This window comes from Sceloporus occidentalis, unplaced genomic scaffold, assembly GCF_023333645.1.
Source record: "Sceloporus occidentalis isolate IW3139 unplaced genomic scaffold, rSceOcc1.0.p SCAF_13, whole genome shotgun sequence".
Taxonomy (NCBI): Eukaryota; Metazoa; Chordata; class Lepidosauria; order Squamata; family Phrynosomatidae; genus Sceloporus; species Sceloporus occidentalis.
The window spans coordinates 17,232,816-17,258,537 of NW_028316993.1; the positions used below are offsets into that span (position 1 = coordinate 17,232,816).

General features: G+C 42.5%; 1 protein-coding gene across 1 annotated transcript; it reads left to right on the top strand.

The window, feature by feature from the left end:
* CRYBG2 (crystallin beta-gamma domain containing 2) lies at positions 1-24,153 on the top strand. The gene is made up of 19 exons (XM_089479204.1): positions 1-1,722; positions 4,344-4,394; positions 4,967-5,085; positions 6,348-6,504; positions 8,503-8,642; positions 9,207-9,333; positions 9,728-9,763; positions 12,093-12,229; positions 13,439-13,565; positions 14,868-15,010; positions 15,661-15,787; positions 16,866-16,898; positions 17,540-17,652; positions 19,046-19,175; positions 19,601-19,740; positions 19,901-20,024; positions 20,736-20,894; positions 22,653-22,812; positions 23,100-24,153. The coding sequence occupies exons 1-19, from the start codon at positions 16-18 to the stop codon at positions 23,186-23,188; spliced, it is 3,819 nt and encodes a 1,272-aa protein (XP_089335330.1). The 5' UTR covers positions 1-15; the 3' UTR covers positions 23,189-24,153.
* The last annotated feature ends 1,569 nt before the right edge of the window (positions 24,154-25,722 follow it).

Here is a 25,722-nt window from a genome sequence, read left to right on the forward strand (position 1 = left end):
CCCAAGGGCAGCAATATGGTTGTCTTTAGATCTGACCAGCAAGTCATTGTACCACAAGCTGGAACTACCACTGTCTACAGAGCAGGACGAGAGATTGTCATGGCCAGCTCTGGGACAGAAAGTGGGAGCAAATCCCAGCAAGAGGAGTCCCTTGCTTCAAGCTCTGTGACCTGCATTTCACCAAAGGAAAACTGGCAGCCCCAGGATGATCTTCATGATACCAAGGCCCCCAAAGTAAACCCTGCATCCTTCTCAGATGCTTGCAATCCATCTGCAGTAAGTTCTCAGCCAGAAAGCTGCATGACTCAGTCTAGAAGTGCCAGCATGAGTGACGCCCAGAGGCAAAGGTGTACGCTTTTGCCAAACCCAGCATTCACATCAAACAGAGATGCTACCACATTTGAGGAGGGAGTTGCTCCTTTCAGCACACAGAGAGACTGCAGCCTACACAGCAAACCTGTCTTCCAGAGAAACAGCAACCTGTTTGCAGAGAGTAGGTCTGAAAGGGGAGAAAGCATGACTGATCCAGGGGACTATGTGGCAAATGGGCCAGAACAGGACAGTAATCTGTCAAAAGGGGAAGCAGGCAGTTTATCTGGATCCCAGAGAATTTGGTGCCCATTAGATGCTGAAGAAGAAATCTGTGTGTCCAGAAGTTCCTCTGGATCCCAGGAAATTGCTCCACCAGACCAGAAATTCACCAGTCGGACAGAGCTAATTGAAGAACAGCACAGCACAAGAAAAGATTCCCTGGCGTTTACACCAGACCCAAACATAACTCTTGCTGAGACAACAAACCACTCTGAGGAGCCTCCAAGCCATAAAAATGGAAACAGAAACAGTATGGCAGAACCAGAAGAATTGGTGGATATGGAGCTTTTTGTAGACACCCTCCGTAACATGGAGCCTGCTGAACTCAAAAAACCCTTAAAGCTCCTGCCCAGGTCTACGCGCCCTTCCACTCTTGCGAAGCACACTGTCCTCCCACCCATCCATGAAGACCACATCACACCAAAATCCAAGATGCGTCTCCCAGCAGCTCTGGGAGAGTTATTTGCTCTCGCTGAAGAGAAGAACTCAGAAGAAAGAGAAGATCTCAAGAAGGAAGACACTGGATTTTCAGAAGAAGAGGAAATAGAGAACCCATATCGCAGCATGGATGAAAAACAGCAAGAGAAAGAGCAGGCCAGGAAGTCTTACCCTTGGGAAAACAAGTCATTTAAGACCGAAGAGGAAATTGGGTCTTTCCTGGGGAAACTGCAGCAAGGCCTTGGGGATCAGGAAGTCAATGTCATTGCCCCAAAAGCTTTGGCCAACCAGACCAACTTGATCAGAGCCAACATTCTCAAAGGGATCTCTCTCTTGTCTGGTCTCCCAGACAAGAAGGTGGTGGAAGAAAACAAGCCTTATTCCCGCCTGGACAACAGCCTTCTTTACAGCAGATTCATCTCCCCACAGTCCCAATTCAGAGAGTCAACAAAAGGGAAAGACGTGAGGTGCTCCATTATTTTCCTGGACCCAAGTGCCCCGAAAGGCAACAAAGAACACCAGACATTTCCAAGTGGGATACAAATGGAAAATGCATATAAACATCGAAGCTCTGAGTCACCATCTGCAAGCCAAGCTGAGCCTTTCTCCAGGATGTCAGGGGCAAGCAGGAGCTCAAAGGAGATGACTGTCCAGTCCAAAGGCACAGAGTCGCCATCCCAGTCAGCAGCTCAGGTGAGCAAATCTTGGCTGTGCAGCAAGGTAAGCAGTGCAAGCTGGTGGCAGGTGTAATGATGTGACAGTCCATTCAGAAACATTCTCTGGAGCACTGGTGGGAAAGTGGACTATTCATTGCTTGTGATCTGTGTGTGCATCTCTGTGTATGTGTGTAAGTAGATCTCTTGTGCCACAGTATATGTAAACAGGGCTTTTCCGTACCTGGAATCTCCACCTTCTGTACCTGGAGTTTCTGGCACAGCATTGAATTGGTGCCAAGAGGGCTATACAAAACCTGCCTTCAAAAGGATGATGATTACAAGGCCAAAACCACTCAGCTGCTGAGCTCTGCCTGAAGTCACTAGGTGATGTTGTGCCTGAGGAAAGGGTGCAAAAGCATGACCATTATTATGTTGTTATTTCCCATAAATGGCTGATAAAAAGTCAAAATGCAAAGATATAGCCATGTTAGTCTGTAGAATCAGTATGTAGAGGGATCTTGTAGCACCTCTGAGACTAACTGAAAAAAAGAAATTGGCAGCATGGGCTTTCGTAGATTTTAGTCTACTTCCTCAGATGCATTTGAATCCAAGTACCCCGAAAGGCAACAAAGAACACCAGACATTTCCAAGTGGGATACAAATGGAAAATGCATCTGAGGAAGTAGACTGAAGTCTACAAAAGCTTGTGCTGCCAATTTCTTTCTTTCAGTAAGTCTCAAAGGTGCTGCTAAAGAGTCAGTGATGTTCATTAAAGAGACTGGACAGAAGCAAAGGGGTCTTCTTAGGACTGGCACAAGGAGGGGTTGCATCTGGCTAACAGATAACAGTACAATTTGATTATTTGTAGCACTTATAAACTGAGCCATAGCAAAGATTTTGGAGCAGTTGATTAAAATAATAGCATGGTATAGTGGTTTGAATTATTAGTGGTTTGAACATTGGACTTTGGAGATTTTCAGATGGGGGGAAAAGCTGGGAGTAAAGGGCATACTCCTGGTATAATTGTGCGATCGCGCTTAATATTTTCAGATGACATTGCACTCATCCAGGACTTATCTAGTGAAGATCCAGGAATGTTCCAGCAACAAAGTATTCACTGCACTTCCTCATGAATGGTTTGTTGTTGGAGCATTCCTGGTTCTTCCTGGGAGAAGTCCTGCATCAGCACAATGTGTGTGAAACTCTTCAGTGCGATCCCGTGATTATGCCAGGAGTATGCCTTTTACTCCAGCTTTTTCCCCCCATCTGAAAATCTCTTATGACCCTGGAGACCATTTGGCCATGGAAACCCACTTGGATGACTTTAGGCTTGTCATACTCTCAGTCTCAGAGAGAGGCAAAGGCAACCCTCCTCTGAATAAATCTTGCCAAAAAAACTCATGATAGGGTTGGCATAGGACTCTATAGGGCTTAATGATGGCAGTTAAAGTGGAATCATAAGGCTATGACAGTGTTGTGAGAAAAGGGACTTGTATTTCAGTTCATCTCAAAGGACACCCTAGCTGCTGTGGCAGTGGCTTTTTGCTGCTTCTTCGATACAGTGCATGTAAACGCTGCACCAAAGACGCAGCATAACGCCGCCCGCCATCTGGTCAGGCAGGCGGTGTGGGGGCAGAGTTGGGGCATGTGCACATCCTCACACCACCCCCACGCCGGTGCGTAGCACCAGTCTATTGAGCCCCTGTCTTCAAGTCCACTTTGACTTATGCTGACCCTATGAATTAGAGACCTCCAACTCACTCGATCATCAATAGTTTTGCTCAAGTCTTGCTGTTTCAGAGCGGTGGTTTCCTTGATTGAGTCTATCCATCTGGAATGTGGTCTTCCTCTTTTCCTACTGCCTTCTATCTCACCAAGCGTCACTGTCTTTTCTAGTCAGTCATGTCTTCTCAATGATATGTCCAAAGTACAACAGTCTTAGTTTAGTCATCTTGGCTTATTTGTCTTTTTAGCAGTGCACAGTATCCATAGAACTCTTCTCCAGCACCACATTTCACATTTGATTCTCTTCCTACCAGGTTTCTTCACTGTCCAGCTTTCACAGCCATACATAGAAATGGGAAATATAATGGCATGGACCATCCTAACTTTAGTATTCAATGGTATATTTTTACACTTCAGGATCTTCTCTAGTTCCTTCATAGCTGCCCTTCCAAGTCTTAGGGGTTGGGGACTGGGATGTTAAGCGTTTCCAATCTGTGGGTCCTTGTTTTGCTTTCCACATTTGTTGACAGATTTTAGATAGAATTAGAGTAGATTCTGCCTCTCTATAATGAAGCAACACTATTAGTATACCATCTGTTCCTCATGATTTGTTTCTCTCAAGAGCTCTGAGTGTAGCTTCCACTTCACTTTCTAAAATCGTAGGTTCATCTTCAGATGGTTCTCCTTTAAGTGAATCTGTCATTATTTATTTATTTATTTATTTATTTATTTATTTATTTATTTATTTCCCACTCTTTTCCCAGGACTGGGACTCATCCTGTACAAGGATAGCTTTTTTGGCCATCAATATTAGGAACTAAGGGAAGTGTTGCCGAAATAGAGCAGGAGACATAGTGTGAAACCAGATGTTTCTGAAATATAAAGCTCTGTTTTGTTTCTCACACTATTTCCCATTTTATGTCTAAACTGCAGCAACAAGAAGAAAATAAACTTCCAAAGAAAGTCAACATGCGGCCAGGGAAGGTATGGAGGCAAAACAATATATGGAATGGATTGGTGGTGGTGATGTGAGCTTGGGAAAGTTACTTTTGGGGGGGGGGGGGGAATTCCACAATCCCCCAGCCTGTTGCAGGATTTAGGGAATTCTTCTCCAAAAAGTAATATTTCCAAGGAGAAGTTGAAGGCTTTCATGGCCAGCATCCATATTTTTTGGTGGACTTTTTCTGCTATGTGGCCGTGTTCTTGAAGAGCTTATTCCTGACGTTTCACCAGAATCTGTGGCTGACATCTTCAGAGAAGCCAGCCAACGATAGTTTTTTGTGGGTTTTTCAGGCTATGTGACCATGTTGTAGAAGAGTTTATTCCTGATGTTTCATCAGCATCTGTGGCTGGCATCTTCAGAGAAAGCATCTGTGGCAGGGATTCTCTGAAGATGCCAGCCACAGTTGCTGGCAAAACGTCAGGAATAAACTTTTCCAGAACACGGCCACATAGCCCGAAAAACCCACAAAAATATTTCCAAGTTCTGGATGCTGCATTGTTGGTAATCTTCTCCCTCTTTCTCTTCTTCTGTCTCTCTTACTCACTCATTGTAGATTATTCTATATGCTGAGTCAGGCTTTGGCGGTCAAAAAAGAGAAATCTGGGGTGATATCATGGATGCCACATCTTGGCCACTCTCCCACACCATTTCCATTCGAGTGGTTCGAGGAGGGTAAGTGGATCATCAGTTGACTTGCTGTAAATTGCACTGGGTGGGTGGGTTATGTGCCAGGTATCCAGAAGGGGCAGAAGTCTCTGGAAATAGTGAGAGTTTCCAGATCTTTTTTATTACCATATATACGCGACTATAAGTTGACCTCATGTATAAGTCGAGGGCAAGTTTGGGGGCCCAAATTATGGATTTTTATATGACTCATGGATAAGTTGTGACCAAAACCTAGGGGCATGTAACACAAGTTCTAAAGGATGAAGCAAAGGAAAACAATACCAAAGAACTTACAAAATTCAAGAAGGTTTGTATTTACACTAAAGGCTGTATGGATGAGAGAGTAGAGGGAGGTCAATGCTTCCAGGTCAGATTATATTCTTGCCTTTCACCAGACGATGTTTCCTTTTTTTATTATTAGAATTAAAGGACAGTACTTTACTTTACCTATGGATAAGTCAGTTCTGGTTTTTTTGGGCCAAAATTGTTGACTAAAATTTCTAGACTTATACATGAGTATATACAATATTATTATTGTACATGCATATTCATGGTTTTGTATCCAAACTCTTCCTTGAAATATCCTGAGTGTCCTTCCTTCTCCCTCCCTTGTGTTCTTCGTTCCCATATACCACATGCAACATTTCAGAAACTGGTTTTCACCCATTTCCACTGCGTCCCCTTCATTATTATTCAGGCGTTATAGTCAAAGTGCTAAAGTACTTGAGCAACATTACACCAGATGAGCATTAGATTCCTTTTGTTTTGGCGCAAACATTCCTCAAGCATTCCTTGCTTGATCTTTGTTGACTCAATGTCCTGGAAACAATAGTTGTGTTTGGTGGCTGTGACCAGCTTAGCTAGTTCTGTGATAATATAAATACAGACAGCCAAGTGAAGAAACGCTTCATTTTCAGAAATACCCGAGGAAGAGGACAGCCCTGTATGCTGCCTTGAGCTCATTGAAGGAATGGTGCACCACCATTATAAGTAGGAAATAAATCTGTAATATTACAGAGTAGCCTGGAATGTTATTTTCCAATCACTTTTAAAATTCAAACAAATGACAGGTTTGCCAGCCATTTGTGATAAGTGTCCCCAAGCTTGAATGTTATTGCAGGAAGCTTTCTTTTTAAAAAAAACCCTGAAGAATGTGGGTGGGTACCTGCACCATTTAGCAGTCACATCTGTCTTGTACAACTAGCCTAGCCCCAACTCTGGCCTTGTCATTGGGAATAACCAAATGAACAGTTTTTTGTGATCTCCAGCTGGGTGATGTACGAGAAGCCACGGTTCTATGGAAGGAAGTGTGTGCTGGCAGAAGGGGATGTGGAGATCACAAACCCTTGGAGAATGTACAACAGAGATGGGGCAGCAGCTGAGGATGCACCGTTCCATATTGGTTCACTCAAGAGAGTCGTGCGAGTAAGCGGGAGAAGAGCTCCTTTTCTTTCTTTCTTAAGAAATATTTTTATTAAGAGTATAAAACTACAATCGACTAGTATAAAAACAAATGAAAGAAGAGAAGATAACAAAAGAAAAAAGTAGGAAAAGAAAGGGAGGAAAGAGATACAGTGGGCCCTTGTTATCTGCTGAGGTTGGGTTCTAGGACCCACATGGATAACAAAATCCATGGATGCTCAGGTCCCATTAAATACAGTGGCAAAGTAAAATGGTGCCCCCTTATAAAAATGGCAAAATCAAGGTTTGCTTTTTCGAATATGTGTGTGTGTGCGCGTGCGCATGCTGTGGATAGCATGCTGTGGATAAAGAATCCATGGAAAAAGAGGGCCAACTGTATTTACTTCTGATATTTACTTTCCTATCAGTGGTTTTATATTTTGTTGTTGTTAGCTGTCCTCAAGTTCACTTTGACTCATGGTGACCATAATAAAATAATAATAATAATAATAAATTTTATTTTTACCCCGCCTTTCCATAGTTATGATCAAGGCGGCTTACAAAATTTAAAACATTACAATACAAGATAAAAATTCAATATAAAAGTTAAAAGCATTACTACAAGGAACAGGAACAGGAAATCAATAAAATACATATGTGAAGGGCAAAGAGAAAGAGAGATTAATTTACAATGGTCCGGGGTCAAAAGGGAAAAAAAATAAAAATAAAATAAGGGGCAGGAAAATAAACAATTTAACTAAGGTGGGAAGGCCAACCGAAATAGATACGTTTTCAGATTTTTCTTGAAAATATCTAGTGAGGCGGCGGAGCTCAGCTCTACGGGGAGCTTGTTCCAAAGTGAAGGGGCAGCGATGGCAAAAGCCCTCTGTGAGGTCCGTGCAAAGTTTGACCTAGGGACCTCCAACAAATTTGTCCCGGATGTTCTGAGTGTGCGGGGCGGATTATATGGGGAGAGACAGTCTTCCAAGTACCCTGGGCCCAAGCCATTTAGGGCTTTATAGGTCAAAACCAACACCTTGTATTGAGCTCGGAAGCGAATAGGCAGCCAGTGAAGGTCTTTTAAAATAGGTGTTATATGGTCCGACCTGGAACTGCCAGCGACCAGTCTAGCTGCCATATTCTGCACCATTTGCAGCTTCCGGGTTTGGTACAAGGGTTGCCCCATGTAGAATGAGACACCTCCAAGCCCCCTTGTCCTCAGCTGCTCTGCTCAGGTCCTGCAGGTTTTGGGCCGTGAGCTCCTTGGTTGAGTCTATCCATCTAGTATATAGTCTTCCTCTCTTTCTGCTATGCCCCACCTTTCCTAGTACAGTATTGTTGTCTTTTCTGGTGAGTCACACCTTTTCATGATGTGGCCAAAGTATGACAGCCTCAGCTTGGTCATCTTGGCTTCCAGGCAGAGTTCAGGATCACAGTATATAAAGTATATAGATTGCAGTAATTATAGGTTATAATAATTATATAGATAATCTATACACTTTATATAGATATATAGATTACAGTATATAAATATGCAAGGTGATCTTGTATCACTTTTGACACTAACTAACAAGAAGTTGTTAGTTTTTGTAGACTATTGGTACAACTTTTGTCTCAATTAGTCTCATAAGAACTCATCCAAATAAGATACCCCTGTCCCTGACTGTCTAGGGCCTGTTACAGACAGCCAAAATAAAGCTGCTTCGAGTCACAGTGGAGGTAAGGTGTTTCAATGATGCATGCGTCCTAAGAGTCCAGAAGTCACACCAAAGCCACGCTCCAGCCCTAAGGACTGAAGCATGGCTTTGGTGTGGCTTCTGGACTCTTAGGACTCATGCATCATTGAAACGCCATGCCTCCACTGTGACTCGAAGCAGCTTTATTTTGGCTGTCTGTAACAGGCCAAGGTAACTTGACTATTAGAAAATTTGAAAGCGATGTTGGTATTTGTGGTACATTTAAAGAAACAAGAATTCTCTAGCTCTTTCTTCTCTTAACCGTGGAAAATCCTTTCTGTTCCAGGATTATAAAATCCCTGAGATCAGTTTATTTTCTGAAGAAAATGGAGAGGGCACAAAACAGAGGTTCACAGATTCCTCAGAGGACACACGGATGTACAACCAGCCCTTAAGAGCAGCTTCTATCATTGTATATTCTGGCCTGTAAGAGATATGCTTTATATTTATCTTATTTAATTTTAGGTATTTTATATGTATTTTATTTAACTTTTTGGGAGTGATGTCTCAAAGGAATGTACAAAAATAAGTAGAGATGCTTTTAAGTTGGTGTACATTGAACCATCAGTAAGCAAAAGTGTCAGTATCTCAGCCATGTATGAAAAATGTTTTGGTTTTTGGAATATTTCATATTTCAAAATTCTGGATATGGGAGGTTCAATCTGTAGTACTTTTGACAAATTCATATCCATTTCAGTGGAAAGAGGATCTGCATGTAATCCCAACCACAAAGATATTAGGATCTCAGGCTCTTAAGCCACACTTTCTCAACTCTCCTGGCCTACCTGTCATAAGATGAAGTCCTGCTTTATAGAGGAGGCGAGAAAATGGATGAGGAGAGGAACCAGTCAGAGTAGAGTGGGAAATGCAACAGATGGAACAAATAAAGTAAAACTGACAGCACATCAAGTTCCCAGTTCTACTTGGGATGGTTGAAAGCTCTCTGGGGAAGGTCAAGTTTACTCACATTGTTCTCCATGTATCCTACAGGTGGCTTGTTTACTCAAAACCATTCTTTGATGATGACCCCTATGTGCTGGAACCTGGTGGATATCCCAGTTTGCAAGCCTGGGGTGCCAAGGACCCCTCTGTCTGCTCCATACATCCCATTAAACTAGTAAGTATCCTTTTGATAGCATCCGCCTTCTATTCTTTCCATGTGTATATGTGTTGGGAAATTGCACATCTGAGTCATCCACTGATGGGGAAAACAAAGGAACACAAGATAACTTAGGCACAAGTTGTTTTGAGGTTCCTATAATGACTTAATTTAATAAGGCTGTAATGCTGTAGTCTTCTTGTCATAGTCATCTAGACAAGAAACAAGTCAAAAAGAAAATGAGCCCCAAACTGCTGACCTACTAAGATATAAAGTAAGATGGTGATGCTAATGGGTGCCCTGCTGTCCTTCTCTTCCTCTTCTTCATCCTGGTGGAATTATGAACTGAAAAGGGAGACAGGGTAGTCAGATCCCCTTATGGAGTTTTCACTTTGATTTATCTCTCTTTCAGGGTTGTCCTGTTGTAGAAAAACCTGGAGAACCCAAGGTATGTGAGCTGCTGACAAACTTGACTGCAGAGCAGAAATACCTTCTGCTTGTGTTTGTTGCAGAATCATAGTTCTTATCAAACTGCACTAGCAAGAGTTTTCTCTGACATTGGAAAGATCAGAAAATTTCTGTATCAGGACCCCAACACTGTATTTCTGCAATTCCAAGAGCTATAAATCTGCTTCTTGCTATTAAGAGAAACCAATATTCTGAAGAGCCCAAACTGAGTGCCATTCTATGTCAGAGGTGGGCAAAGTCTAGCTTCTGGGCCATATGTGGCCCCTTATCCCTACTTTTGTGGTCCCTGAAGCCTCACCACCAGTTCCCAACCTCCTCCCCCAAATTTTTTAAAATCAGTGTGAGTTCTGAGAATTTTTTGTCACAAAACCACACATAAGGCCCTCCCAAATATACGATCACATGTGAAACCACTCCAGGCCAACATATACCCCAGGAGCCAGTATTTATCCCAAATAGCAGCATTTTCATTTGCCAGAAGCGTGTCACCATTTTGACAGAGTCTATGGAGAAACACTGAGGCATTTGGGCTTGCTGTGGGGGTCTGGAAGGGCAAATTAACTGCTGGTCCTCATGCATTTGCCCACTCATGGTCTATATAAAAGCCCAATCGACAAGCAGGTCATTGACAAAGGAACTTTCATGACTACTCCAATTTCAGGAATTTAGGTGTGTGGAAAGTCATTGGTGTCTGTATGGTCAGGCCCTCCTAGGAGGGGACTCTGCAAGGGACAAGAATCTCCTGGCCACTGAAAGCACAGTCTAGTGATGGGGACACATGTTGTGACTTGGGCAAGAACTACAGCTGGCCCTCGGTATATGCGGACTTGCTATCTGTGGATTTAAGTATCTGTGGCTGGCAAGCCTGCATTGTCCCAATGGCGGTGCGTGCACATGGCCCCGCCACTATTAGGGAAAGCCAACATTGTCCCCAATGATGGTGCATGCACCTGATGTCCCTAAGGGTAGTGTGTTTATGTGCCACCATTGAAGTTCCATTGTCCCTAATTGGGGACAACAGAAATAGAGCATTTGTGGATTTTGGTATTCACAAGGGACTCCGGAATGGATGCCTCGCTGATACCGAGGGCCAATTGTACTGCCCTAGAAAGATCCCACTACCTCAGCTATCTCATCCGGGTTTGAGTTAGAGTAAGAAAACTGTGCGACTGATGTACACGTTTCTAAGCTGAATCATGCTCAGGAAAAACCTGTTCTTCTTGTTTCCAGCCAAAAACAACTTTGCAGAGTGTGGCAGAGCACATGCATCCGCCCTCTTCCTCAGCCAGCTGTGCAGTGTGCAGATAGGCTGGCTTTGTGGCAGTCATGAAGCCCTAGCATGAACAATATTTCATGTTTCAAAAAATGAATTGGCTTTTTGATAATGATTGCAGGAGAAATATCTAATTGGATAAAGCAAAAATCTGTCAACAGTGTTAGGAAATAAGAAAGAGCAAAAATATAATGTTTATGATCACAGAATTGAAGGTGATCTCAGCCAGTCAAGGATTCTGTAGCTGCTTTCTGCAGTGGGTAGACTGAATCAGCGCATGCCAAGCTTTCTGATGTGAAGAGCTCCCAATTCATCCCCTCCCCTCCAACTATGACAATGACTGATGTGTTTGTGCCCATTGGCGACAATTGTTTCTTTCTTTCCTGGAAACTCAGCAGGGATCAGCAGCCAATGACTTGTAGACTGGAAGCCAATGGACCACCACAATGAGTAACACTGGACTAGACAATGGACCTTATCGCACACACAAATGTAAACGTTCTGGGGACTGGAGGAGGACTCTCGTGTGCGTGCCTGCGACCGCCCAAAAACGGATTTTATCGCACACGCAGACGTCCTCCAAGAGGCCCCGTTCTGTCCCGTTCCGTCCCCCGGCGCGCACCCGTTCGCATTCAGTCCTGACAGGCGTGATTTTTGCCTGACGGATTACCTTCCGTCTGCAAAAAATGGCGCCCGTCAGGACTGGACGTGAACGGGTGCACGCCGGGGGACGGAAAGGGGCCTCTTGGAGGACGTCTGCGTGTGCGATAAAATCCGCTTTGGGGCGGTCGCGCACACACACGAGAGTCTTCCTCCAGTCCCCAGAACGTTTACATTTGTGTGTGCGATAAAGTCCACACTCTAATGTTTAATTTTGTGACTTATTCTACAACCTATTTTGGTTCCCCTCTGCGTAGCCATTTTTTCTGCACTTTTACATACTCCTTCACTCCCTTAAATTTTTAATCTTTTTAAATTAGATGGGCTCAAGATTTATTCTTGTTCTTCAAGCTTTGTCACTCTCTCTTCCATACAGGCTGTGATTTATGAGAGGCCGCATTTCCAGGGCCATAGCTGGGAAGTAAGCCGGGATATATACAATGTGAAGAAGCCAGAAAACAACCAGGACTCCGGAATGCCTACTGCAGGCTCTCTGAGAATCATGGGTGGCTGGTGAGTGTCAGGATACAAGAAGTGCCCATTGACTGAACGTGGGAAACTACCTTATCCACATTTGCTTGGTTCTTCATTTATATCCCGTGTTTCTCCCAACATGGGATCCAAGGTGGCGTACCATGTTTTAAAAGCACAATACAATTTTTAAAACTCTTGAATGAAAAGTTAAACCAAATTAAACTAAATTTCTGTTTAAAAATGCAAGTGAAAAACAGTTAAAAACAGCATTAAAAAGAAGTTAAAATAGCATTATAAGATTTAGCATTTACATTTCTATACTGCTTAATAGTGAACTCAGCACTCTCTAAGCGGTTTACAGTCTGTAAGCCAATTGCCCCCAACAAGCTGGGTACTCATTTTACTGACCTACAAAAGGATGGAAGACTTAGGGGCTGTACACACAGCCCTGAAGGGGTGGCATGCAGCCACCCCATCTTCAGCTGGATTGGGGCTATGGCAACCTCATGCCACGGCCCCAATCCAGCCTCTGGAGGGCACAAAAAGGAGCTGCACAAAGCAGCTCCTTTTTGCACCCTCCAAAGGGCACTATATCCACAGCAGCACGGCTGTATGGTGCCTCTTTGGTGCTGTGTCATTTGGACGCTGTGCCAGAGGTGTATTATGATGCCGCACACTGTCTGGAGCGGCGCACGGCATCAGGGCGCCTTGAGGGGCGGAGTCGGGCATGCATCATCAAGACACTGCACCCTGACTCTGCCCCCAGGCCAGCCTTTTAGGCTGGTCTGGATAGCCCCTTAGTCAACCTTGGAGCCCCGTGGGATCAAACTCACAACATTGTGGCTGCAGTACCAGCATTTAACTGCTGTGCCAACAGGGATCCATAGGCTTCCCTTGCTTAAGATGTTTTAAACATAATTTAATTTTTTAAATACCCCCCCACCCCATTATAAGCTTTATCTACTGCAACACACTAAAAACCAAAAGCTTTCTTAAAGTAGGTCTTTTCCTTCCAGCAAAAGGATTGCACGGAAGGAACCAACCAGACCTCCCAGAGAAGGGAATTCATAGCTTGGGAGCAGCTACCGAGAAGGCTGTCTCTCATTTCTTCAACAGACATGCCTGGAATTGTAGTGGGACCAAGAGAAAGCCTTCCCCTCCAGATCTTGGACCATGGACAGGCTCATATAGCAAGATTCAGTTTCTCTTGTCTACTCTTCTTCTAATGTCAGATGTTTCCCTCTTCAGCTGGGTTGGTTATGAGAAGGAAGGCTTTCGTGGCCACCAGTACTTGCTGGAAGAAGGAGAGTACTATGACTGGTCTCAATGGGGAGGATACAATGAACAGTTGGTGTCCCTTCGGCTGATCCGGACGGTGAGAATCCATGCCTGCTCATGGGGTGGGGATGCAAGGTTTGTGGCTGTGGAGGAACAAAAATTTCCCTATTTGTAGCCAGTGCCTAATTTATAAGTGCTATTTGAAGCCAGTGCCAAAAGTCAAATCTATCAGGAAGAGACAGGGGTGGTCCACATGTGTTCTGTATTTGTGTGTACGTGCCTTCAAGTTGTCTGTCATCTCATGGCAACCCCATGAATTTCATGGGTTTTTCTTAGGCAAAGGAATACTCAGAGGTGGTTTGGCAATTCCATCCTTTGAAATAAGGATAAATCATAGTGCACAGGACCAAGGAGCTGGAGAAGGAGAAGGACTTTAAGGACACTATTTCCTATTTCAAAAATTTATTTGTAGTTTTATTGGCCTAAAGTCCAATGTTAATGTCAACTAAAGTAGACTATTGATTCACTACAACAATATAAACATTGATTCAATGCTTCCTTTATTTGTGTTTCTTGGTATTTAAATAAATAGTGTGTCCTGTTAAAAGCCAGCATGGTGTAATTGTTTGAGCGTTGAACTATGACTCTGGAGACCAGGGTTCAAATTCCCGCTCTACCATGGCAACCCACTCGGTGACCTTGGGCAAGTCACAGTCTCTCAGCCTCAGAGGATGACAATGGCAAACCCCCTGAGAAGAAGCTTGCCAAGAAAACCCCATGATAGGTTCAACCTTAGGGTTACCATAAGTTGGAAATGACTTGAAGACACCATCTGTTTCTGTTATTTCTGTTTGTTACACTTATCTTTATGTACTGTATGTTTACATTTATTTATTACTCCCTATGGGAGTAACAATAGATTTGGGACACTCTGGTTATACATTTTATTCACAAATTAAATTAAATTGCTTTTTTTTTTAAATAAAGACTATTTCTAAAAAAAATTGCAATTTTTTTAACTGTAAGCCACCTCAAGAATGGTCCTATGGAAACGAGAAATACAAACTACAGTCGACCCTCTGTTTTTACGGGGGATTTGGAGACTTGCATAGGCTTGAACGGGGTGTGCCCCATTGATGAAAATGGAGGTTGCCCCTCCGTGCATATTCAAGAATGTGAATCCCAAGTCTGCGAGAAAGGAGGGGTGACTGTACTGTAATAATAAAAACATCCATACTAATACTGAGATTTTTGCTACGGTCTTTTACACCTGTGATTTCCTTCTGTCAATGCATGATGGTTTCTCTGAAGGTGTAGCATCTCCATCTGAGTTTAGATGAAGAAGTTGGGTGGTGCTGCATGACAACATGTTTCATTTTGATGTTTCTTCCCTGGGCAGGACTTCTTGGACCCAGCCCTTGTGCTATTTGAAGCCATGGACTTTGAAGAAGGCCCCAGTATTGAGCTTAGTGAAGCACTGCCGGATGTTGAGCTGGCCAGCTATGGAACCATGACACAGTCCATCCATGTTCTGAGTGGAGTGTGAGTTTCACCTAGGGAATGGGTGGGAAAAATTAGTTAATAAGAAAGAATACATGACTGGGAGGGTAGCTGCAAGAAGTAGATTGGAAAAAGCAATCACAAACCAAGACGTAACCACAAGCAATCACAAATCTTATTCAGCTGCATGAACATAACAAGGGGTTCTACAAGAATGGTTTGCAACCGAGATGGTCCAATGGATGGCCAAGCCAACAGGTACCTAATGCTGACTAGAGATGGGTCAGGGACGTAGCCAGGATTTTAGGGGGGGGGTCCAGACTAAGTGCCACCATTATAATGGGGCTTGGGCACGGCGGCGCAGTAGCACACACCATTCATTTTTCTAATGAAAGGGGGGGTCCGGACCCCAAGAACCCCCCCCCCCTTGGCTACGTCCCTGGATGGGTGGAGTTGTAATTCCACACATCTGGAGGGTGACAAATTGAGCAAGGCTTGACTTGGGAACTAAGAATCTGAGCTATGCCCATGGATGTCAAGACCTGCGGGTAGAAATTTAATGTTTTGGGGCTGGTAGGGATCCAAGGTTGGGAAGAAATGGTTTCACTTGCAAAACACTACAACAAGCTGTGGGTGCTCTGGGAACTGGGTCATGAGCATGGAGTTTGGTGCAATTTTGTTCTCATGGCCAGGTGGGTGGCCTACGAAGACAAGAATTTTGCTGGGGAACAATATATCCTGGAGAAAGGTGTCTACCGCAACTGTGAAGATTGGGGCGCAAGCAACTGCCAGATCTCCTCGGTGCAACCTATCCTCCAGGTCAGAATCCACAACTCTGCATTCATTTATCCATGATTCAAAATTTATATGCTCAACCCCCCACCATCACCATTGCCACAGTTCTTCAGTTTGGAGGTGTAGCCTTCCGTCTCACGTTTCTATACAAGTTAATATCTCACCCCTTTAATAGTTTCTGAGTAAAAGCTCCAGTGCACACCATTCCACTATTCCCTTTTCATGTTCATCTGTAATCACCTTACATTCACATGCTTCCACCAGCAAAGTGGTAGGTCACTTGCCTTGCATTGACTCAGTCTCTGGCATTTCTAGGTAGGGTTTGAAATACTCCTATTGGAAACTCTGGAGAAGAGTTCACTATGTTGAAAATATTGGGCTAAGTGGTTTGATCTGGTTTGATAAAAGAATTTCCTATGCTCCCATTTAAATTAGCACATTATTTAGAATCATGGGGACTGAAGCTTCATTTTTCAGGGGATGCGCATATCTTTTGCATGCAAAAGATCCTAGGTTCAATTCCTGGCGTCTCAAGGTAGAACTGGAAAAACTCCTGCCAGCAACCTTCTGTCATTCAGTGTTCTCAATATTCAACTTGCTGGATTAATGATCTGACTCAGGGTGCATCTACAGTACACTGTAGAAGTACTGCAGTTTGATACCGCCTTTAAGTGCTGTACCTACATCCTATGGAATCCTGGGAATTGTAGTTTTACAAGGTCATTCACTTTCTCTGCCAAAGAGTGCTGGTGCTTCACAAAACTACAAATCCCAGGAGTCTGTAAGAAGGAGCCACAACTGTTAAAGTGGAGCACATTATTTCTTTGATCAGTCTTAGTGATAAAACTCCAGGTACAAAACTGCAAAGCTCTTAAAAGTCAGAATAGAGCCATTGTGTTTAATAGTCTTATCCTCCAGGAAGCTGTCTAATCCTGTGTTGAAGGTCATTGCAACATCATGTATCTAAATTAATATAGATGTTTTCACTATGTGATCTCCAGGATCATCTGGCCAAATACAGAATACACAAGTCTCTTACCACATCTTAAAAATATATTATAAACACCTCTCTCAATCTGTCTCCTTCCCTCCCTTCGTCCAGGTTGGAGAGCACAGTCTGCACTTTGTTTCTAAGGTAAGGACTGGAATTTAAATGCAAGGCCTGAGGGTTGCTCTTATACTCACCTGCAAAAATATTTCTACGTGATGGAATTTTGTTTTTGTTTGGATCTGCTAGGAGATGGATCACAGCTGGATTAATGATTAAGACAAGTTGCTTATAATAGATGCAGATAGGATTGACTGATAATTAATAAATTCTCTTCTGTAGATAATTTATCACATCATTCCAAGAACTCAGGGCTGGTAGGAATGATTTTATGAGAGTAATAAATAAAATGTGCTAAAAAGAGATACTTGCCATTTCAGAGGTGGATATATCCACATTTTAATTAGAAAAGAGTAAGGAGTACTGTAGAGTTCTGTGGCAGATGCGGAGACTTGTAGCTAGGTATGTACTCATCTGTCATTTTTAAATGTTAGGGCTTTTCCTAACTGAGAACTGTAGCTTATAGTACCAGACTTTTCTGCTGGAAAATTCTTTATTCAGTGCATCCTTAGAGAACTAGTTTCTAGGGTTACTTGGGGAAAGGGAATGTCTATGAGTAAATACTATATTTTGTGGGATTTGGATATTCCCAGCTATATACCAGCTTTAATATTTTTCATCTTTATTATATCCCCAGTTTGCTCATATCTGATCTTTTGGTTCTCCAGATCCAACTCTTCTCAGATCCAGACTTCTTGGGGAACTATATCTCTTTTGAGGAGGACCAAGCATTGCTTCCAGAGAACTTCAATCCACGCTCCTGCAGGGTCAATGGAGGAAGGTAATGATATTTCACTGTTAGGACATTTGAACTAACATGATAAAAGAATCTGAATGGTATGATAAGGAAAACTTGTTCTAAGGATTTAGGTTATCATGACCTTCTTAGTTCATGATCAAGATGTGTTAAGAGTATTCCTGGTTTTCCATGAAACTGAATAAATAGTGTTAGGTTTGAAAGTGGTAGAGGAAACCCAACTTTTTGACAATCTAAAGAAAGATTCCAGCCTCTGTATAGCCCACAAAATTCTGGTTTCCAGGTGAAGATGTTACTTGGAATTGAGATCTGCTTTGCACCCTGGAAAGTTGTTGAATGGAACAGAGGTCTAGTTGCTTTTAGGGATTAATATATAGACACGCATGGAGCTTAACTGTGTTTTGCATACCCGAAAGCTATTACACTGGCATGCAAAGCACAATTTCTGAATTAGCATGTAGGAATTGGACTGTGCTTTGTATGCTTGCTCAAAACATGTCCAGAGTAAGAAGAAATGCATATGGATCTTCCAACATTGCTTTATCCACATTCCGTGGCATTGGAAACACACTGCTGGTTTGCAGGTTCAAGGCCCTTCCCTAGTGGATCTGGATTATTTTAAAATGTTTCTTTCACAAACTACACATTTTATATGCTTTTATAAATTTCATGTTTTCAGGGATGCTTTGATTGAGAGTTCCTGCATGGCAGGGGGTTGGACTGAATGGCCCTTGTGGTCTCTTCCAACTCTACGATTCTATGATTCTGTAATTCTAATCCTAAAATCCAGATATTTGTACAACTTTTATCTTAAGATATATTGTTGTACACTTTCCCACAAAAATATTATCCGCGAAATCCCATGAATGATTTGTTGCTGGAGTATTCCTGATTCTTTCTGGGATACGTCCTCTTTAATCGCAATGTGTGTGAAAATCTTCACCACGATCATGCGACTGTCATGGGAAAATGCCTGTTTAAACCCTCAATTCCCCCCCGTGTGATAAACTCCTGAGAAATTATTGCACCGTTCAGAGAAGTGAGAAAATCGAGGGACAACTGTGTCATGTTTTTGTGTATTAGCCTGGGAGATGTAAATCAAGTTCAGCTCCCATAAAACTGTGGACCAAATGTATTCTTCAAGTATCCACAGTTTTTGTACATTCATACTTATATGCAATGAAAGATAAATGAGACGTTTTCAGCTTAATGCAATTCCTAGTCCTAACTAGAGGAGATCCACTGAATCCATGGGTGAATGTTAACTCATTACTTTGGTAAATCCCATTGATACAATGATCTAATCTAGTTGGGGCCTAGCAATTGGATTTATAGCCTTGGCTTAAAAGTAGCAGAGTGGGTCAAGATTTTTAAATGAGATTTGAAGCTTTGAATGCACTTTTCTGTCTCCTTTCAGCTGGATTCTCTATGATGGTACCCAGTTTGATGGTGAACAGCATGTCCTCTCTGAAGGCGAGTATCCAACGTTGACCTCCATGGGTTGCCTCTTCACCACGGCCATCCGTTCACTAAAGAAAGTCCCCATTGTAAGTTGCAACTGCTGTCACCTTGGAGGTGCTATTTGGGTGCTTATTTAGAGGTCTTTTCTTGTGTCCCAATACTTATTTGTTTACCAGCTTTCATAAATTGCATAGATCAAAATACAAGTTGAATCTTCCTTATCCAAAATACTCGGGACCGGCAGGGTTTTGGATTTCAGATTTTTTCAGGTTCTGGAATATTTGCATATGCATAATGAGATATCCTGGAGATGGGATCCAAGTATTATTATTATTATTATTATGCTTTATTTATAGAGCACTGTAAATTTACACAGCGCTGTACATACAATCAGTTAAAAATAGAATAAAATAAAATAAAACAAACCTGCCTAAGGCGTACATTCTAATGTGTCATCCTGTTCCCAACTGTGTCATCCCTGTTTTTCATCCCTGTTTGTTTTTCCTCTTAGTTCTTCTCTGAGCCCTCCATTTTCCTGCATGGACTGGAATGTTTTGAAGGGAAGGAGATTGAGCTCAATGCAGAAGTCCGGAGCCTCCAGGCCGAGGGATTCAATAACCATGTGCTCTCTGTGAGGGTGAAGGGTGGCATGTAAGTAAAGGAGAACATGTATCGTGTGTTACTACCTCAAATACATCAATCAAAACTATTGATTCCCAAATTATGAGAGACTGAAAGGAATGAAAAGATCTGTGTTCATTTCTTTTATCTTCTTGTTTTCTCTTTACTCCTTGTTAATTCCCATGCACAGTTGGGTATTGTGTGAACACACTGACTTTCGTGGCCGCCAGTGGCTGCTGGACCGCATGGAGATCACCAACTGGCTGACATACAGTGGACTCCAGCACATTGGCTCACTTTACCCCATCAGACAGGTGAGCATCCAGGACTCTGCTCTTCTGAGTTTGGGGTTGGGATAAGGCAGAGGTGAGCCACATGTCCCTTCTGGAATCTCTATGGATCACATTTGCTTCCATGACCCATATTTGCTTTGGTGCCACAACAAACTACCATTCCCAGAATTCCATAGCATTGAGCCATGGCAGTTAAAAGTGGTGTCAGACCAGATTATTTCGGCTTTGAAATCACACAGTGCCACAGAAATATGTATACTCTGCATTTTTTAAAAAAAATTAACATTCTGTATGATGAGATTTTTGACATGTGTGGGTCATGCCAGTTCCTTTTATTTTACATCATTTTCTGTTTGCAAGCCATGTGCAAGGGCATCATAGTTCCATCCATAACCTGGGTAAATTATTCAACAACCACTTCTTTTGCTTTGATATTTCAACATGCATTGGTTGGGGAATTTCAGGTATATCTTCATAGACCATATGGCTTATAAATATAATTTTAAAATATAACCACTCCTGAAAGCTGCACATTCTGGAAAGCTGAATTCTGTTCCTTGTGTTTTGTACTTCTGTGATCCTGCAGACTTGAGGCATAAATGCCTAGTCCTTCCAATGGTCACTGTGGACAGATTGCTGCACAATATGAAACAAATAACCTTTTCTGGCTCAGACTAATGCCCAGTGGTGTCCTTTTTGTTTCATCTTGTCTTTCTCCCTGTAATCCTCCAGAAACGGATCTACTTCCAAATAAAAAATGAAGAGCTGAAGTCCTTTCTGTCTGTCCCAGATGATGTTGAAGACATGAAAGCTGGACGTGTTTTGGTCTCAGAGCTCAGTGATAGTAGTAGCTCCATCTGGTACTATGAAGATGGACTTCTAAAGAACCAGGTGGGCTTGCAGATGGTTCCACATTCAGTCCTTGATATCTCCATGTAAATCTCTCTGCTCCTTCCATGCCTCATCATTGGCTAGGCTGGCTAAGGCTGATAGGGATTGGAGTTCAGTAACATCTGGACTCTCTAGAGGTTCCCCAATCTTGAGATAAAAGGATCTCAGGTAATGGATAGGGTTAAAGGTCCACTGCAAATCAGAGTAGACAATCACAAAGTTTTGGAGGAAATACATCAATATTTTTAAAAAGTTGCTGCTGTAAAGAGTAGTGATAACACTCTAGAATAAGAAGTTGAAGAGGTAAACAGAGCCTGAAAACTGACAGCATAAGGAATGAGACTTATGGTCCAAAAAAGCAACACTTCCAAGCTCTAATAATTCTAAAACTAATAGTTCAAAAGTCAAATTTAGTAACTGTGGTCCCATACAGACAGGCCAAAATAAAGCTGCTTCGGGTCACTTTGGAGGTATGCTGTTTCAATGATGCATGCGTCCTAAGAGTCCAGAAGCTGTGCCAAATCTGTGCTCTAGTCCTTAGGACTGGAGCATGGCTTTGGCGTGGCTTCCAGCCTCTTAGGACACATGCATCATTGAAAGAGCATACCTCCAAACTGACTCGAAGCAGCTTTATTTTGGCCAGTCTGTAAGGGGCCTGTGTTATTCTGTTGTATCTGTCCCACTCGCCAAACCCTCCCTCCAAACTGAGCTCAAGGAATTTTATTTTGAAACCAACAGTGTTTCTGTAGCATCCGTTTTCATTTGTTTCATGCTAATGAAGTAGTTTGGAAATAGTCTCCCTTTCTTGCCCATGCCTTCTTGTATTCATAAATGAAAAAGAGAAAGGACAGAAATGCTAAGGCATTTTGCTGCCACACTGCAGAATTAATGTTTTAACTGCCATGGCTCAGTGCTATGGAATTCTGGCATTTGTAGTTTTGTGAGATATTTGGCTTTCTCTGTCAGAGAGCCCTGGTGCTACAACAAATTACAAATCTCAGGATTCCATGGGATGGAGACATGACAGTTAAAGCAGTGTCAAACTGCATTAATTCCACAGTGTGGTCCCAACAACCACAGATAAACCGAAAGATATAGGAGATAAAATACTTCGAAGCAAGGGTGTCCCAATTTATGCAAAACATACACATTTAAGAGTAAATTACTGTAATATATATATTTTCAGCTCAAAGGCAGACTAAATAGTGCATGGTTAATGAATAGAATAGCTTTCAGAAAGCCTGCAAGTTTGAGTGGAGCGAAGAGTTTCTTTGACAGGCTGCTTGCTCCTAGTCAGCATTGCTTCCTCATTGCTTTTCCACCAACAAGGACAAAGAAAATGGTACCCATATTCTTAAAGACAAAGATGAAGAAGCAAATGGGAACAATTTTTGTGCAGAAAAAAACCACTGGGGAGTTAAAAACAACTTTCCGTCCATCTTGGCCTTTAAGTATTAGTGACACACTAAGTGATAACATTGGAACATTTCGAACTTCATGTGCTTATTGTGACAGCCCCCATTACTATGACACCAAGGAGAACCAAGAAATGCAGCCAGATAACTTACTGGGTAACTTTAGGCCAGGTACTTTCAGAGTGACCTACCTCCCAGGGTTGTTGTGGGGAGAAAGAGAGTTGCTTATTCCACCTTGGGCTCATTGAAGGAAAGTGGGGAATATAAATGTGATGAATATACAAATACATACATCTGGCTATTTTCATCTAGACAGACCTGACTGACCTTTCTTGGGTTTTAGGCTGCAGCCAACATGAGTCTACAGGTGATCGGTCCAGCTGGAAAGGGCTCCAAGGTGGTCTTATGGTCTGAGAGTCGAGTGCCCCGGCAAACATGGCGAATCGATTCCTCTGGGAGGATCTGCAGCCAGATGTTTGAAGACAAAGTCCTAGACGTAAAAGGTAAGACCTGGACCAAAGAGAAGGAAGTTGATTTTTGATGTAGCACCAGGAGGCACCAGTGTGGTGTAGTGGTTTGCATACTGGACTTTGACTCGAGAAGATCAGAGTTCAATTCTCTGCTCAGCAATAGAAACCCACTGGGTAACCTTGGGCAAGTCACATTCTCTCAGCCTCATCCTATGTTTCCTTATAGTGTGTCCATATGGTCCAGGGTCAAGGAGATAGAAACATTGGGAGATACATGTTTATTATATTCAGTCCACTAATTCCTTCCTTCTTTTGCACAGGAGGCAGAGCCTATGACCAAGATCATGCCATCCTCTGGGATTCATCTGAAGAAAGGCCCACACAGATCTGGCATATCCGGGTGCTCTGAAGATGACAAGAATGGAAAGGTGGTGCTATGTTCAGAACCAGGAGTCACTTTGTATGCCATAGACTTTCACCTTTTCCTGTCCAAGGCGCACCTTGGAGACTTTGGCATTTTATCTGGGTAGCAGAAGCCATCCTTCCTCTACAGATCACAGCCTGGGGGAAAGGGGATACCATTCTACACCGACCAGAGATTCTGTCTTCTTGGGATGGGCCTGTATTAGGGGAGAAGGCAAAAGCAAATTGGTTTTCAACCACTCAGAACAAAGCCCAACAGAAGACAGGGATCTCTGGAATTATGAAAGTAGTATGTAAAGAGATCTTGTCACACCTTTGAGACTAACTGAAAGAAAGCAGTTGACAGCATGAGCTTTCATAGACTTAAGTCTACTTCCTCAGATGCATTTGGAGTTTTGAAAGATGCACTATGTTTGGCTGGGCCAGGACAATGCCTTGCACTGTAGTGGAAGTAAGTTTTGCACTGTTAATGTAGGACTTTTGATTGCAGGGACAATGGTATTAAATGTCACCTCCCCTGTTCCCCCTGAGCTTACCTGGACTGGAAAGCCAATCTTCCCGGCAATAACACTTTGTTGTGAGCTATCCCTATTATATTGCAAAGTGTTTCAGGGCAACTTGGACTTGGCCAGGCTATTAAGAACCATCAGCTTTAAAGAAGGGAGGGAGGGAGACGAAAACTAGAAATGGTTTGTTGATATAGATCAACACTGGTGCCTGAATTTTTTAAACTCTCCTTGAGGATGTAACTGTGAGAACTATCATGAGCAGCTGCACTTCAGAATTTATCACATTATTGACAGTTGTACAAACACAAGAGATGGAGCTGTCAAAGTTTCACAGCATCCTTGCTTCTGGCTTTAAGCTTTAAAAGAAAAGGATATGCGTGCCTTGTAAACTATTTATGTACTTGTGTATGATAGCATTCCTTTTATAAACATTGTGTCTCTGCTTGGTGTGTTGGTTTGCTGGACTCTGTTATGGACCACGTTTGTGGGACATAAGCTATGGAAAGCTTTCACTACAACAGGAGATCTGTGCAGGGGTAAGGACCAATTTTTTCCTTTTCCGGTGCATCACAGTGCACTGCAAGTGATATTATTATGTCTCTTCCAGTAGCTGTTTTTGGCTGCAAAGCACAGGTTTAGAATAGAGAGGGGCAAGCATTAAAACTGTTGTGTCTATATGTGCTGTTCACACATTTTGGGTGTTTTCAAATGAAAAATTTTATGTCCATATACTCAAAACTTCAGGGTCTGCAAAGATAGGGTTCAGAGGTGCATGCAACCCAAAGGCTGGACTTTCCCCAATCCTGTTCTACAACTACACAAAATGTAGGGAACGTCCCACAAGTGTTTGAGTAATACAAATACCAGAATCCTCCCAGAGCTTGGAATGCAACTCCTAGAAACTGACTAGCAGCATAGCTTGGGTCTCCTAGGAGATATAGTCAATAATAATAATAATAATAATAACAGTTCAAAGCTCTAGGGTAGATTTTTGAGACGGGTAAGAACTTTGATTTGAATTTTTGTAAAAGATTACCAAAATTTGCAAATGAACAGGAAGGAAAGAATTTGCATTTTAAAAAACTGAATGTGGGGAAAGAGGGAAACTAACTGCTTCCCCATCCCTACAAATGGCTATATCTGACCAAGCACATTAGGGAAGCAGCTACAGCAGCTTAAGTTAGGAGGGCAAGGTCCAATTTATGAAAACCTGATGAACATTCAGGGCTGGGCCAGGTTAAGGGGACTTAAGCCAGGAACAGCCAACTATTCAAGGGCAGGGAGGGAAAATATACATCCCAACAGTCTTAGAAGGGTCTTCCTCCCACCACCGTCACCACACATTGCTGTAGAAGTCAAAGATATAGCCATGTTAGTCTGTAAAATCAGTATGTAGAAAGATCTTGTAGCACCTTTGAGACTAACTGAAAGAAGTTGGTAGCATGAGTTTTCATAGGCTTCATTCTACATCCTCAGATGCTTTAGCACCTGAGGAAGTAGACTGAAGTCTAGGAAAGCTCATGCTGCCAACTTTCTTTCTTTCAGTTAGTTTCAAAGGTGCTACAAGACCTTTCTACATACGCAAAGCTGTAGTCATTTCTCTTTTCAACCAGTAGATGGGAATGTTGGCTTCATACAATACATGAATGTATGTATGTGCCTACAAGTAGCCTGTCAATTTATGGCAACCCCATGAATTTTATAGGGTTTTCTTAGGCAAGGAGTACTCAGAGGTGGTTTTGCTAATTCCTTCCTCTGAAATATAGCCTATAGCGCCTGGTAATTGTCAGTGGCCTCCCATTCAAGTACCAACCAGGTCTGACCATGCTTAGATTCCAAGATTATAAAGGACCTTTAAGGAATTTAGATCCTTTTACACAATACATGGTGCCAGAGATATTCCCTACTTCCAGTGGGTGGCATGAAAGAGACCCATGGAGATTACTGCCCATTTAATAGCTGATTATTAGGAAGGGGATTTCAGCAGCTGTAATAATAATAATAATAATAA